The sequence below is a fragment of the Gopherus evgoodei genome, chromosome 2 (genome assembly GCF_007399415.2).
Source record: "Gopherus evgoodei ecotype Sinaloan lineage chromosome 2, rGopEvg1_v1.p, whole genome shotgun sequence".
Lineage (NCBI taxonomy): Eukaryota > Metazoa > Chordata > Testudines > Testudinidae > Gopherus > Gopherus evgoodei.
Window position 1 is genome coordinate 297,126,253 of NC_044323.1, and position 15,911 is coordinate 297,142,163.

The 15,911-nt window shown below is 47.5% G+C and overlaps 1 protein-coding gene across 6 annotated transcripts in view; it reads right to left on the minus strand.

Annotated features, from left to right (window-relative positions):
* Positions 1 to 15,911, minus strand: part of NUGGC (nuclear GTPase, germinal center associated) — a 98,733-nt gene that overhangs the window by 29,126 nt on the left and 53,696 nt on the right. For all 6 annotated transcript variants that reach the window (XM_030554060.1, XM_030554056.1, XM_030554057.1 and 3 more), the window contains 6 exons: positions 15,600 to 15,733; positions 13,124 to 13,324; positions 8,576 to 8,724; positions 1,267 to 1,426; positions 911 to 1,019; positions 3 to 136 (listed from right to left, as the gene is read on the minus strand). In XM_030554060.1, coding sequence (XP_030409920.1) covers positions 3 to 136; positions 911 to 1,019; positions 1,267 to 1,426; positions 8,576 to 8,724; positions 13,124 to 13,324; positions 15,600 to 15,733 — 887 coding nt within the window. The remainder of the gene's footprint in view (positions 1 to 2; positions 137 to 910; positions 1,020 to 1,266; positions 1,427 to 8,575; positions 8,725 to 13,123; positions 13,325 to 15,599; positions 15,734 to 15,911) is intronic.

Consider the following 15,911-nt stretch of genomic DNA (forward strand, 5'->3'; position numbering starts at 1 on the left):
ACCTGGAGCAGGTCAAGCTGGTGCCGTAATTTATCAGTCACACAGTTAAACATGGTCTCCTTCTGATTGCGAACATGCCGTTGCATAAGATCTTTCATTCTCTGGAAACTGCCAGGACCATTCACTTGGCTACAAGCTACGGGAGAGAGATGGTATTTAAACGTCAGCACATAATTTTACATGTGTTGGTGCAGCCTTGCCCGCATGCTACTCAACCAATGGCTGGAATGGTAATCTGTCAGGATGCCTGGTGCCACGCAATGACTATTAAAATGGAAACTGCAATCTAATAGAGGTGTGGCTTCCATCCCAACACGCAGTTTAGTATGGCCACTTGGATCAAAAAGAAGCAGCAATGTGTGTATGGAGTTGGGGTGGGGGGGGAGACGGACATGGAGGGTCATGTGCTCCCCTCCAGATTGCTTGATCACATGGTGTGGTTGGGCCTCCTCCCTGCAGAACAGCTGAGCAGGCAGGGAGAGGCAGGAGGAACAGCTGGAATCTGCAGGGAGGGGCCACTGCTTCCTGGGAGGGAGGCACTGCTGGGGGGGAGGTGGGGACATGACTCGAGCTGTTTCAGGGTTGTGTCCCCTTCCACTATCAACAGGCATGGGTCATCTCTGTTGGGACCTGCAGTCTCTGTAGAATAAGAATTTAAAGTGAGCCCTTTGAGCCAGGCCTTTGAAATTTAAGAAATAAAAGTGGGACAAGCTGATTCAACAGGAGTAGTGTAGTGACTCTACCAACATACAGATTTCCATACTACCAGCTTGGGAACCGTTCTTTCCAGTACTAACTGGCAGAATTCACCATTGCACAGATGGTTAGTGTCACTGCTACAATTTGCTTCCCTGTTCAGTAATTAAATGCAAAGGAAGCCAGACTTAGCCCAGCTATAGGATTTTCCTACCTGCATATATCTGTTTCATGCTAGCCTGTATTTCTGGTGTCAGGACACGGGATATACCGCGCTGCCTTTTATTGATGTACTCCATCTGATCCAGGAGAAAGTTACACAGCTGGGAAGTGGAGGAAGGAAAAATCAGTATTGTATGTTACAAAAAATTCTCTTATTTCAAATATAGTGGCTGCTTACCAAAACTTGCCCATTACTCAAGACAGTTACGTTACTTGAGCATTTGCAGATTCCCTATAGTAAGCACAGGCCAAACTGCAAAGCATGAGGCATCCTCACCATAGTTACCCAACACACAACAGACAAGTTCTGAAGGGTATCCACTGCATGGAACCCCTCGCCAATCTTACCAAAGCCTGGACAGCTTCCATTTGATGCCTCTGAATGATGTTTACTGGTTCTGTGTTTCTGCCTTTTTCCCGGAGCTTGTTCTTGAGATCTTTGAAGAAGTATTTCAATTTATCTAAGATGGCTTTGCTGAACTGTGTGATGGACTCCCCCAATTTACAACTGGAAGGGGAGAAATGCATTCAAGGATTAATCCAGGTACCTAAAGGCATGAGTAACATGCTGCAATGTCAAAAGGGGCACTGAGGGCTTGCTCACCATGCACTTCTACTGCTATTGGAGGAGATCCAATGGTGGGGTCAGACTGATGACCAAATGATGAAGTTATGTCCAGAGCAACGAGTTCTATGAAACATCTGCATTTTTTTCCCCCACAGGGTCTAATGTCCCACTACAAATGCTAGGTGTTTCCTCCCTTGGTGTTCACAGCTCAACTGCTAGAAGAGGGCCTCATCCTCACTGACTGAAATAACCTCGTCCTCACTAGACTGATTCTTGCCTGCATATTTATACCTGCCTCTAGAAAAGATAGTTACTCACCTTTGTAACTGTTGTTCTTTGAGATGTAGTGCTCATATCCATTCCAGTTAGGTGTGCGTGTGCCGTGTGCACGTTTGTCAGAAGATTTTTACCCTAGCAACACTCGGTGGGTTGGCTGGGCGCCCCCTGGAGTGGCGCCGTTATGGCGCCGAATATATACCCCTGCCAACTCAACGGCCCCCCAGTTCCTTCTTGCCGGCTACTCCGACAGTGGGGAAGGAGGGTGGGTTTGGAATGGATATGAGCAACACATCTCGAAGAACAACAGTTACAAAGGTGAGTAACCGTCTTTCCTTCTTCGAGTGATTGCTCATATCCATTCCAGTTAGGTGATTTCCAAGCCCTTCCCTAGGCAGTGGGGTCGGAGTGAGATGTGGTAGAATGCAAAACTGCTGAGCCAAAGGCTGTATCATCTCTAGACTGTTGAACGAGAGCATACTGCAAAGCAAAGGTGTGGACCGAGGACCAGGTAGCTGCGTGACATATTTCCTGGATGGGTACATGAGCCAGGAAGGCAGCAGATGAAGCCTGGAGTCCTGGTAGAATGTGCGGTGAGATGGCCCGAGGGAACATGAGTCAAGTCATAACAAGTGCGGATGCACGCCATCACCCAAGAGGAGATCCTCTGGGAGGAGACAGGTAGGCCCTTCATTCGGTCTGCCACTGCGACAAAGAGTTGGGGCGATTTATGAAAGGGCTTCGTCCATTCGATATAAAATGCGAGTGCCCTACGGACATCTAGGGAGTGCAATTGTTGCTCCCGTCGTGATGAGTGCGGCTTCAGGAAGAAGACCAGAAGGAAGATGTCCTGATTGATATGGAAGGCCGATACCACTTTCAGGAGGAAAGCTGGGTGTGGTCGCAACCGCACCTTGTCCTTGTGAAAGATAGTACACGGTGGGTCCACTGTGAGCGCCCGAAGCTCGGAGACTCGTCTGGCTGATGTAATGGCTATGAGGAAAACTGTCTTCCAGGACAGGTATAGCAGCGAGCAAGTTGCTAATGGCTCAAATGGTGGAGACATAAGTCTGGTTAAGACCAGGTTTAGGTCCCAGGTAGGGGCAGGGCGGCGTACTTGGGGTTATAGGCACTCCAAGCCCTTGAGGAACCTGCAAACCATAGGGTCTGAAAACACGGTGCAGCCACTCTCCCCTGGGTGGAAGGTAGAAATGGCCGCCAAGTGCACCTTCAATGATGATACCGCTAGGCCCTGCTGTTTGAGAGACCAGAGGTAGTCCAGGATGGTGGGGATTGAGATCTCAGTGGGAGTAACATTTTGTGTTTCGCACCAGCAGGAGAAATACTTCCACTTGGCCAGATACGTAGACCAAGTGGAAGGTTTCCTGCTATCCAGGAGTACTTGTTGTACTGAGGCAGAGCAGCATAACTCTGACTGGCTCAATCACGCAGGAGCCATGCCGTGAGGTGAAGGGACTGCAGGTCAGAGTGGTGAAGTCTGCCGTGGTCCTGAGTTATGAGGTCTGGGAGAAGAGGCAGGGTAATTGGGCTGGCTATCGATAGGTCGAGCAACATGGTGTACCAGTGCTGCCTGGGCCACACTGGGGCGATCATGATCGAGCGAGCTCCGTCCCTGCGGAGCTTTAGCAGGACCTTGTGAACCAGCGGGAATGGTGGAAAGGTGTAAAGCAGTTGGCTCGTCCACGGTATCAGGAAAGTGTCCGAGATCGAGCCCGGGGAGAGACCCTGGAAAGAGCAGAACATCTGGCATTTCCTGTTCTCATGGGAAGCAAACAGGTCTGTGGGGAAATCCCTACTTCCGGAAAACAGAATGAATAATGTCTGGACGGATCGACCACTCGTGAGTGTGGAAGGATCTGCTGTGACGATCCGTCAGAGCGTTCCGAACCCCTGGGAGAAAGGACGCTACCAGGTCTATCGAATGGGCTATACTAAAGTCCCAAACTTGAATGGCTTCCTGACAAAGGGGGGAGGACCGTGTCCCCTCTGTTTGTTTATGTAATACATGGCCATTGTGTTGCCTGTGAACACTGAGAAACAACGGCCTTGCAGATGCTGTTGAAATGCCTGGCACGCAAGGCGGACTGCTCTCAACTCTTGGACACTGATGTGCAAGGCCAGCTCCTGAGATGACCAAAGGCCTTGAGTGCAAAGATGTCCAAGGTGAGCACCCCAGCCGAGAGATGACGCATCCGTCGTCAGGGCCACAGAAGGCTGGGGCGGATGGAACAGCATCCCTGCACACACCAGGGAGGGCGTCAACCACCAGTCAAGGGAGCCTAGGAGTCTCGGGGGAACCGTGAGGATCCTGTCTATATTGCGTCTCCCCGAGTGGTATACTGAGGAGAGCCAAGTTTGAAGGGGACGTAGGCGTAGCCTGGCGTGCTTGGTCACGAATGTGCAGGCAGCAATGTGGCCCAGGAGGCCGAGACAAGATCGAGCCGAAGTGGTTGGGAATTTTTGTAGGTCTTGTATAATTGATATCATTGCGTGAAACCTTGCTGTGGTAAGCAGGCCCTGGCGAGACTGGAGTCCAGAATGGCCCCAAAGAACTCTATTCTTTGTGTGGGAACCTGAGTAGATTTCTCTAAGTTGATCATCAGGCCTAGTTGGATGAATAGGTCCTTGAAGATGCCCACGTGCTGCGTTACTTGGGTCTCGGAAGCCCCGCGAATGAGCCAATTGTCAAGATACAGGAAGACGTCTACGCGTCGATGATGGAGGGAGGCGGCGACTACGGCCATACACTTAGTGAACACTCTTGGGGCTGTGGCGAGGCCAAACAGAAGGACCGTAAATTGGAAATGTTGACGGTTGACCACAAACCTGATGTACCGTCTGTGCAGATGACAAATGGCAATGTGAAAATACGCGTCCTTCATATCGACGGCAGCATACCAGTCTCCAGGATCCAAGGATGGGATGATGGTCCCCACGGATACCATGCGGAACTTCAACTTTATTAAGAACTTGTTGAATCCCCACAGGTCTAGCATTGGTCTGAGACCTCCCTTCGCTTTGGTGATTAGGAAATAGTGGGAATAGAACCTCTTGCCCCCCAAGTCCTCTGGTACCTCCTCTATAGCTCCCATGACAAGGAGGAACCATACCTCCTGCAACAGGATTTGCTCGTGAGAGGGGTCCCTGAAGAGGGATGAGGAAGGGGGGTGGGAGGGTGGGGCGAAATAAAATGAAGGCGTATCCAAATTCTACCGTGCGTAAGACCCAACGGTCTGAAGTTAGTTGGGTCCACACAGGGAGGAAAGAGGAAAGGTAGCTGCAAAAGGGAGAGAAAGGATCCTGTTGAACAACTGGTACGTCACCCTTGGGCGCACCTTCAGAAAGTTTGGTTTAGGTCCTGCGGGTGGTTTGTCGGGGCCGTGATTCTGAACCCCTTGGGGTCCGGACTGTCGACTACGATTGCCTCAGCCATGCCTCCTGCGGAAGTCCTGCCGCTGTCTAGGCGGGCAATAAGGGTGCTGAGGCTGGGGCCGGAAGGGTCTACGCTGAGTCTGCGGTGTGTGCATCCCGAGCGAGCGCATGATCACCCTATTGTCCTTCAGACTCTGTAGCCTAGGGTCAGTCTTTTCCGAAAATAGGCCCTGACCTTCAAAGGGCAAGTCCTGTATCGTATGCTGCAATTCAGGTGGAAGGCCTGACACTTGAAGCCATGATATTCGCCTCATGGTAATTCCTGCAGCCAGAGTTCTGGCCGCGGAGTCGGCTGCGTCTAATGAGGCCTGGAGAGAAGTTCTCGCCACCTTCTTTCCTTCCTCCGAAAGGGCCGCAAACTCTTGGCGCGAGTCTTGGGGGACTAGCTCTGTGAATTTCTCAACTGCCGCCCAGGTGTTATAGTTATAGCGGCTAAGCAGGGCTTGTTGGTTTGCCACCCTGAGTTGGAGGCCCCTGGCAGAGTAGATTTTACCCCCCAATAAATCCATGCGCCTAGCCTCCTTTGCTTTTAGGGCAGGGGCTTGCTGGCGAAGGCGCTCCCTTTCGTTAACCGATTGGAGGACGTGGGAGCAGGGTGTATGTACAGGTACTCGTACCCCTTAGAGGGCACCATGTACTTCCTCTCAACTCCCCGAGCCATGGGCGGAATAGATGCTGGAGACTGCCAGATGGTATCAGCCTTCGCTTGGATCGTCCGAATAAATGGTAAGGCCACCCTTGTGGGAGTGTCAGCCGACAAAATATCTACCACCAGGTCCTCTATCTCCAGAACCTCCTCCACCTGGAGGTTCATATTCAGAGCCACCCATTTCAGGAGGTCTTGATGTGACCTTAGGTCAATTGGAGGAGGGCCCGAGGAGGATGTCCCCGCCACCGCTTCATCTGGAGAAGAGGAAGAGGAAAGGCCAGGGATAATTGGGTCCTCTGTTGTCTTGTGGATTTGGGCGACGTCCAGCTCCGGTGGGACCTGAGGGTCTGGTGCCCAAATGGGAGTGTCCTCCATAGCCGCAGGAGGGGGGGCGGCTAACAGTAGCCTCCGGCACCCGGTGCTGCGACAGTACGGAGCGTGATGGCACTGGAGGTCCACCTTGGGCTTGATGATATGCCCAAGGCGTCCAGAGGGACCACTGATGAGATCCTTGGTCTTGAGCCTGGGTCTCTTGAAAGACACGGCTGGGAACATCTAAGTCACGGTCCTGTGCGTAGAAAGCACTGTCCGCATGGGATGACATAGATGCATGGCGAGACGGCCAAGGAGGAGCTGAAAACCAGTGAGAATGGTCTCCATCCCAGGGTAGTCTGTCTGTACGCTGCAGTGGAGAGCGGTACTGGGCGCTATATCGCTACCAGGAATGAGACCGGGACCTGCGACCGGAACGGTGCCGGGAGGTCGACCGGGACCTTGAAGCTCGACACCAGGAGCGGCTGCGAGAGGTGCGGTGCCGTGAGCTTGATCGGTACCGAGAGTACCGGCCTGGTAAACTGGGTCTTGAACGGTGCCATGAGTGCGACCGGTACTGAGATGGAGAACGGTACCAGGACTGCGAACGACGTTGGGACCGAGAACGCCGGCGGGGACCGCGATCATGATCAGTGCCTCTCAGCGGTGCCGACGGAGGATGGTCTCAGTAGGGCAGGCTTGCCTATGGACTGTATAACCTGCACCGGCGGTGCCGGGGGTTGAGGCAGCGCAGACTTCGTCAGTGCAATCAGTTCCCTTGCCGTAGAGAAAGTCTCCGGCGTGGAGGGAATAGTAAGCTCAACCATGGCACGTGCCGGGGAGCTGCCAGGCACCGGATTCTTTGGTTCTCGCGGGACCGGAATCGACGGCCCTGAAGTTGTTGGTGCCACGGCAGTTGTCGGTGTGGGGTGGTCCGACTTAGGTGGGTGCTCCGACTGCAGCGTGGACACAGAAGCCGCAGGAGTCTTATGTTTTTTTACCAGCGGGGAGAGGGAGCGGTGCTGAGCAGACATCTGGGCCGGCGACGGTTGGTGCCAAGGGGCCTCAGTGGTACCGGTGTGCTCCGGTGCTGAAGATGGACTTTTCCCTGGTGCGGACTGTCCGGCGCTCGGTGCCGATGGTGGAGGAGTGAGAGCTGCCTCCATCAGGAGCTGTCTAAGACGAAAGTCCTGTTCCTTTTTGGTCCGCGGCTTGATGGTCTTGCAAATACAGCACTTATCTGAGAGGTGGGATTCCCCGAGGCACTTAAGGCAGGAGTCATGAGGATCTCCTGTAGGCATCGGCTTGTGACAGGCCGAGCACAGTTTGAAACCCAGTGAACCAGGCATGGGCCCCGGGTGAGGGGAAGGGGCTAATCCCCGAACCCCTCTTAACTATATACACTAACTATGTTAAAGAAAATAATTAACTGTAATAACGAGAAAAAACTACAAGTAGCTAGGGAGGTGGAAATCAGCTAAGCCGCGCTCCACTGTTCCAATGACTGACACGGGCGCTAAGAAGGGACTGAGGGGCGGTTGGGTCGGCAGGGGTATATATCCAACGCCATGGCAGCGCCACTCCATGTGGCGCCCAGCCAACCCACCAAGTGTTGCTAGGGTAAAAATCTTCCGACGAACATGCATGCGGCGCACGTACACCTAACTGGAATGGATATGAGCAATCACTCGAAGAAGAAACTTCCACTACATTCATCTGATGAAGTGGGCATTCACCAACGAAAGCTTATGCTCCAATACATCTGTTAGTCTATAAGGTACCACAGGACTCTGTCGCTTTTTACAGATCCAGACTAACACGGCTACCCCCGGATACATTACAATACAAGTTATAACGAGTATATAGATACAGTGCATAAAGCCTGTATTTTTAAAATAGTAATTGAATACGTTTCTGCAAGAAGTGACTGGGGAACATGGCCCCAATTCTGCAACTGCACTTAAGAAAACTGGGCTCTGCACCAGCACTCTGGCATTTGGTTGCAAGACTGGGGACTGCATGATATAATTTAATACAAAAATACAAGTGAGTACATAACTAATCCTTTCCCATTTAGGAAGCAATGCAAATTAGACACTAAATCAGCCATGAGGTGATCTCCACCTTTTAGGAGACAGGCAGTGAATTGGAAGGCTCAGCCCCTCAGGGGACGAAATCACGAAGTTTTGCCATTCTCTGTATCAAATGCTGAGATATCATTTCACCCGCAGAATAAAGTGGCCTGAGGACATTAGAGAACAGAGGCCATGCATTTTGAACCAGCTCATCTCTCAGTTTTTGGCAGACAGCACAAAATTGTGTTTGTTTTTATACCAGTGAGGTTTGCAAGTGTCTTGTGTTACTAAGAATGTCCTCGTGTAAAGTGAAGAGGAGGGTACCTGAAGACCTCATTCCAGGTCATGGAGATTGCACTGGATATTGGCTCTGTGAGTTGCTCATTGAAATCAACAAACCCACATGCTACAGAACTGTAGACACCTTGACGAGCACACACAGCTCGATACGTAGCATAGGGGTATCCAATACCCTGTGAAGTGGAAAGCAAGGAGAGAGAGGGTCACAGTATTTCAATGTACACAGGAGACAGCAGTTCAACTCTAAGACATGAATATGCTCTTTGGTTGCTCACAGGTGAGAAATGCACCTTTTGGATAACCATATCATAACTGTGCAAGGTACTGACCGTGTAGGATTTAGCTTTGAGTGCTGTAAAGTTATACAAATAAAAAGAGCAACTCAAAAGGTATAAGTCAACTTACTATGACAATTCCTTGCCGACTTATGGACTGCTAGATGCTGTTCTCCTACAGAAATAAGAAGGCTAAGTGCCAATACAGAATAGTTTACAGGGAGATGGTGTGATACACACTAGAACAGTGAGCAGACTTACAGGTAGGAATGCAGCACCCATACAATTTTATATTATTTGTATTCAGGTAGTGGTTAACGGCTCCAATCACAGCTCCATTGTGGCAGGCACGGTACAAAAGCACTTAATACAAAATTCAGCAATCTAGATTACAAGTAAAACTGGCAGATGGATGAAACTAACAAATGGCTGTGTAGATTTACTAGTGTTTGTGCAGCATTTTTAAAATGCAAGATGCTATTTAACTGGGAGAGGTGAAGAAAACAGTGATAGTAAATGAAACACATCTTAGCACAATTAGTCATTAACTGAACTACAGTAGCGAACATTATCTTTATTACCCACAAAACCTTACGTGACTAAAGTCTACACTATCTACATAGAGAAATATACATTTTTGCTAACAGCCCTTGGAATTTTTTTCACTTCAGTGGAATGGGAGTGCCAGCGCTGCTCTTTCCTTCCATAGGTATTTACTAAGAACATAAGAATGGCCATACTGGGTCAGAAAAAAAAGCCCAGAATCCTGTCTTCCAACAATGGCCAATGTCAGGTGCCCCAGAGGGAATGAACAGAACAGGTAATCATCAAGTGATCCATCCCCTATCGCCAATTCCCAACTTCTGGCAAACGGAGACTAGAGACACCATTCCTGCCCATCCTGGCTAAAGCCAATGATGAACCTATGCTCTATGAACTTATCTAGTCCTTTTTTGAACCCTGTTATGGTCTTGGCCTTCACAACATCCTCTGGCAAAGAGTTCCACAGGCTGACACTGCATTGTGTGAAGAAATACTGCCTTTGGTTTGTTTTAAAACTGCTGCCCTTTAATTTCAGCAGGTGACCCTTAGTTCTTGTGTTACGAGGAGTAAATAACACTTCCTTATTTACTTTCTCCACACCAGTCATGATTTTATAGACCTCTATCATATCCTCCCTTAGTCGTTTCTTTTCCATGCTGAAAAGTCTCAGTCTTACTAATCTCTCCTCATATGGAAGCCATTCCATACCCCTAATAATTTTTGTTGCCCTTTTCTGAACCTTTTTCCAATTCCAATATATTTTTTTTGAGATGGGGTGACATCATCTGCACACAGTATTCAAGATGTGGGTGTACCATGGATTTATATAGAGGCAATATATTTTTTTGTCTTATTACCTATCCCTTTCTTAACGATGTCCAACATTCTGTTTTTTGACTGCCCCCCGCACACAGAGTGGATGTTTTCAGAGAACTATCCACAATGACTCCAAAATCTCTTTCTTGAGTGGTAACAGCTAATTTAGACCCCCTCATTTTATATGTATAGTTGGGAATATTTTTTCCAATGTGCGTCACTTTGCATTTATCAACATTGAATTTCATCTGTCCCTTTTTTGCCCAGTCACCTAGTTTTGTGAAATCCTTTTGTAGCTCTTCTCAGTCTGCTTTGGATTTAACTATCTTGAGTAGTTTTGTATCATCTGCCAATTTTGCCACCTCACTGTTTACCCCTTTTTCCAGACAATTTATGAATATGTAGAACAGCACTGGCCTCATTATAGACCCCTGAGGAACACTGCTATTTACCTCTCTTCATTATGAAAATTGACCATTTATTTCTACTCTCTCTCCTGTCTTTTAATCAGTTACAAATCCATGAGACGGCCTTCCCTCTTATCCCATGACAGCTTACTTTGCTTATCAGCCTTTGGTGAGGGACCTTGTCAAAGGCTTTCTGAAAAATCTAAGTACACTATATCCCCCTTGTCCACATGCTTGTTGATCCCCTCAAAGAATTCTAGTAGATTGGTGAGACATGATTTCCCTTTACAAAAACCATGTTGACTCTTCCCCAACAAATCATGTTCATCTATGTGTCTGATAATTCTATTCTTTACTATAGTTTCAACCAGTTTGCCTGGTACTGAAGTTAGGCTTAGCGCCCTGTAATTGCCAGGAGCACCTCTGGAGCCTTTTTAAAAATTGGCATCACATTAGCTACCCTCTAGTCACCTGGTACAGAAGCAGATTAAAATGATAAGTTATATTCCACATTTAGTAGTTCTGCAATTTCACATTTGAGCGTTTTTAGAACTCTTGGGTGAATACCTGGTGACTTATTACTGTTTAGTTTATCAATTTGTTCCAAAACCTCCTCTGTGAAACCTCAGTCTGGGACAGTTCCTCAGATTTGTCACCTACAAAAGCCAGCTCCGGTTTGGGAATCTCCCTAACATCCTCAGCCGTGAAGACAGATGCAAAGAATTCAGTTAATTTTTCCCCAATGGCTTTATCGGCCTTGAGTTCCCCTTTAGCATCTCAATCATCCAGTGGCCCCACTGGTTGTTAGCAGGCTTCCTGCTTCTGATGTAGTTAAAAAAATTTTTTGCTATTACTTTTTAAGTCTTTGGCTAGCTTTTCTTCAAATTCTTTTTTTGGCCTTCCTAATTGTATTTTGACACTTCATTTGCCAGAGTTTATGCTCCTTTTTATTTTCCTCAATAGGATTCAGCGTCCACATTTTACAAGATGCCTTTTTGCCTCTCACTGCTTCTTTTACTTTGTTGTTTAACCGCAGTTGCACTTTTTTGGTTCTCTATGTTTTTTAATTTGGGGTATACATTTAAGTTGAGCCTCTATTATGGTGTCTTTAAAAAGTTTCCATGCAGTTTGCAGGGATCTCACTTTTTGCGCTGTACCTTTTAATTTCTGTTTAACTAACTTCCTCATTTTTGTGTAGTTCCCCTTTCTGAAATTAAATGCTACAGTGTTGGGCTGTTGTGGTGTTTTCCCCGCCACAGGGATGTTAAATTTAATTATGTTATGGTCTCTACTACCAAGCAGTTCAACTATAGTCACCTCTTGGACCTGATCCTGTGCTCCACTTAGAACTAACTCAAGAATTGCCTTTCCTCTTGTGGGTTCCAGGACTAGCTGCTTCTAGAAGCAGTCATTTAAGGTGTCAAGAAACTTTATCTCTGCATCCCATCCTGAGGTGAAATGTATCCAGTTAATATGGGGATAGTTGAAACCCCCCATTATTAATATGGAGTTTTTGATTTTTATAGCCTCTCTAATCTCCCTGAGCATTTCATAGTCACTAGCACCATCCTGGTCAGCTGGTCAATATACTGCTATAGGCTTATTATAGGCCCTACTGCTATAGGCTTATTATTGAAGCATGGAATTACTATCCATAGAGAATCTATGGTACAGTTTGGTTCATTTAAGATTTTTACTTCATTTGATTCTACACTTTCACATATAGTGCCACTCCCCCACCAGCACGTCCTGCTCTGTCCTTCTGAGATATTTTGTACTCTGGTATTACTGTGTCCCATTGATTATCCTTGTTCCACCAAGTTACGCCTATTATATCAATATCTTCATTTAATACGAGGCACTTTAGTTCACCCATCTTATTATTTATAGACTTCTAGTATTTGCATACAAGCACTTAAAAACTGACAGTTTTTAGCTGTCTGCCATTATGAGATGTAATTGAATGGGATGCTTTTTCATTTGACTGTTTCTCATCAAATCCTACTCATATTTTATCATCCATCCTCTCCTCCTTACAAGGATACAGAGAATACCCATTAACAGATCCTCCTCTAAATGATGTCTCTGTCTGAGCCATATGCTCCTAAGCACCTGTCAGCTTCCCCCCCAGCCCTTAGCTTAAAAACTGCTCTACAACCTTTATAATTTTAAGTGTCGGCAATCTGGTTCCATTTTGGTTTAGGTGGAGCCCATCCACTCTGATGCGTAGATTCTTTCCTCAAACTACTACTACCAACACCCCATCCCAGTTACATAGCATTTTTAGAGTGATGCAAAAACACACTAGATAGTCCTCATCACAGCTCCCCAACATAGATCAGCATTTGCATCATTTTATATTTGACTTTGTACAGAACACAGTACACGGAAAGCACAGGGGTACTATAATGTAAGTGCAGAAGGAAAGAGCAGTGAAAGGCAGCACCAAGCTTGAGAGGCAGGCACGGTGGCAAGGGTGTTGAAAGTGACATCACAGGAGAGGGTTTGGCAAACAGAAGCATGTATCTTACAGGTAAACCCCAACTTCTGACTTTGTCTTCGCACAGCTCCTCTGCCCTTCTGGCTCCTTTCTTTAGATTGGCGAGAATGAGGACAGAAAAATAGTACTGGATATCATGGAGGCTGTCTTCCACTGCCTCCTGAAGGAGCATGGGTAGTCTCGACAGGCACTCCTGAACGATTTCTTGGATCTGAGCCTGGTGAGAATTGTCCTGAAAGGCAAACAAGAGAAGATCCTAACAGGGTAACGTAAAAAGCTCTCAGTGCAACAGGTACATGAGGCCATCCACATCCCTGCTGAGCTCTGCCAGATGCTTCAAAAGCATCCAGAGACCTGTGCACACTGCAAGCAATCAACGTGGGCCTCCTGCTACATTGCTTCAGGTCACTGGATGCTGGCTAAGTAGAACAGAAGAATTAAAGAAGATGACTGAGACTAACTTCATACAGAACCCACAGCTCTGCTGGCCTACTAGATCTACATCCAGAGACAAGTTGGATGCAGTAATATCTTCTACTCATCTTCAACTTCTGTTGGTGAGCAAGACAAGCTTCTTAACTACACAGAGCTCGTCTTCAGGTATCCATGTAAGTTCAAAACCTTGTCTCTCTCACGAACAGAAGCTGGTCCAATAAAAGATATTACTGCACTCACCTTGTCTCTAATATCCTGGGACCGTCACAGCTACGACACTGCATACAAACCTACATCCAATAAGTCTCCACATCTCTCCAGTGGAAGATCATAAAAGCACGCACACATCAGATATGTGGGCACCCTGCACTACACTCAAAGGCAGCATGATGCCATGAGCCAAAGAGCTACAGCTCCTTAGCCACCCACTTCTTTAACAAAGAGGTACAGCCTACAGACACCAGCCAGAAGTGATTCACACTGAGCCAAGCATTCAGGCCACACCTGATACCCTAGGACCTGCCATCTTCTACCCAAAACTCCATAGTAAGAACAGCAAAGTGGCCACAGGTGGCACTTCAGAATTTTTGGAGCTGGATATGGCTCAGAGAATGCACTCTGGCGTCCCCTGATTAAATACCTTTGCTTTCCTCCCTCTGCTACAAAGTGACCCTATGGGACCCATCTAACAAGTACGCTTCACAGGCCAGTACTAGACCGAGAACAATGGCATACAGTAGTATCTGAGTTACCAACTGACCAGTCAACACCTCATTTAGAATCAGAAGTACACAACCAGGCAGCAGCAGAGGACTCCGCCCGCCTGCCCCCCACCCCGTGCCCTCTCTCCAAAAAAACAAGTACAGCACTGTGTTAAATTACTAAAAAATAAAATCAAGGGAAAGCAGCATTTTTCTTCTGCACAGTAAAGTTTCAAAGCAGTATTAAGTCAATGTTCAGATGCATACTGTTGAAAGAACGGTAATGTTTCATTCAGAGTTACGAACATCTCAGTGTTACAAACAACCTCCATTCCTGAGGTGTTCGTAATTCTGAGGTTCTACTGTAATTACAATTTTTTCTCATGTATGAGTTTGTCTTTGGTTCATACTAAAGACTGCCCATTGTCTGCCATCATTGCTGTCGCAGAAGAGTTCCATTCGGATTAGGTACTAGTCAGTCAACGTGAAATGCATTAAACAAGTTAAAATTAATGTTTGTGTTTTAAAGAGAGAAACTCAGGGCTTTTGCTGCAAAGAGAGAGAAGTAGTAAGAAGAGTCTCTTCAGTTCCCTAAATATGTACGTTATTAAGCAGGAGTCTACTAGGCTATGCTGTCATTTTGCTGGCTGCCATTCCAGCATTTCTTCTCCATCTTGAGTAGGACCCAGGACAAAAGCACTAGCAGCCAGCAACGTGCATCATGCAATAAACCTAGGGTCCACACAAGTCTCTGCAATATGTCTATTCCAGCCTTTCTCAAACTGTGAGTCAGGACGCCAAACTGGGTCATGATCCCATTTTAATGGTCACCAGGGATGGCATTAAACTTGCTGGGGCCCAGGGCTGAAGCTGGAGCCCGAGTCCTATCACTTAGGGCTGAAGCCAGAGCGCCAGGGCTTCAACCCTGGTTGGCAGGGCTCAGGAAACGGCCCCCGACCTGGGGCTGAAGCCCTTAGGTTTCGGCTTTGGTCCCCCCGCCCAGGGCAATGGGGGTCAGGTTTTGGTTTTGGCCCCAGCCCCGGGAGGTGAGGCTCAGGCTCCAGTAGTCTAACGCCATCCCTGGTGACTCCATTAAAATAGAGTCACGACTCAGTTTGGGGTCCCAACCCACACTTTGAGAACCGCTGGAATAGACATATTGCCTGGGATTGTAGGGCTCAGGCTTCAGTGCCTCCTCTTGGGGTTGTGTAGTAATTTTTGCTGTCAGGAGGGGGTCATGGTGTAATGAAGTTTGAGAACCCCTGGTCTATTCCATATTATGCATTTGCAAATACCTATCAGTTTTGAGGGAACTTTTAATAGTTGCTCAACCCAAATAAAAGGAAGTTAAAAATGTTAGCGTATGCTTACCTCTGCTCTCTGATTGGTCAGATAATTGACCACTTGACTTATGACACGAGCCACATTTCTGATCACCTTCTCTGTTGCCACCATGCCATGCTGCAAGGCGGTGTGAATGGCAAACTTCTTTAGAGCTGGTATTTCTGGACCAAGAGACAAGAGAACATGATCATTTCCCTCCATGGACCCTCTTCCTCACAAATTATGTTACATTAGCACTCAGAGTCGTCAATCAATCAGGACCTCATTGTGCCAGGCTCTGTACAAACACCTAGTTATCAGACAAAATATGAAAAGGAAGACTTGGGGAAGAGGACTAGG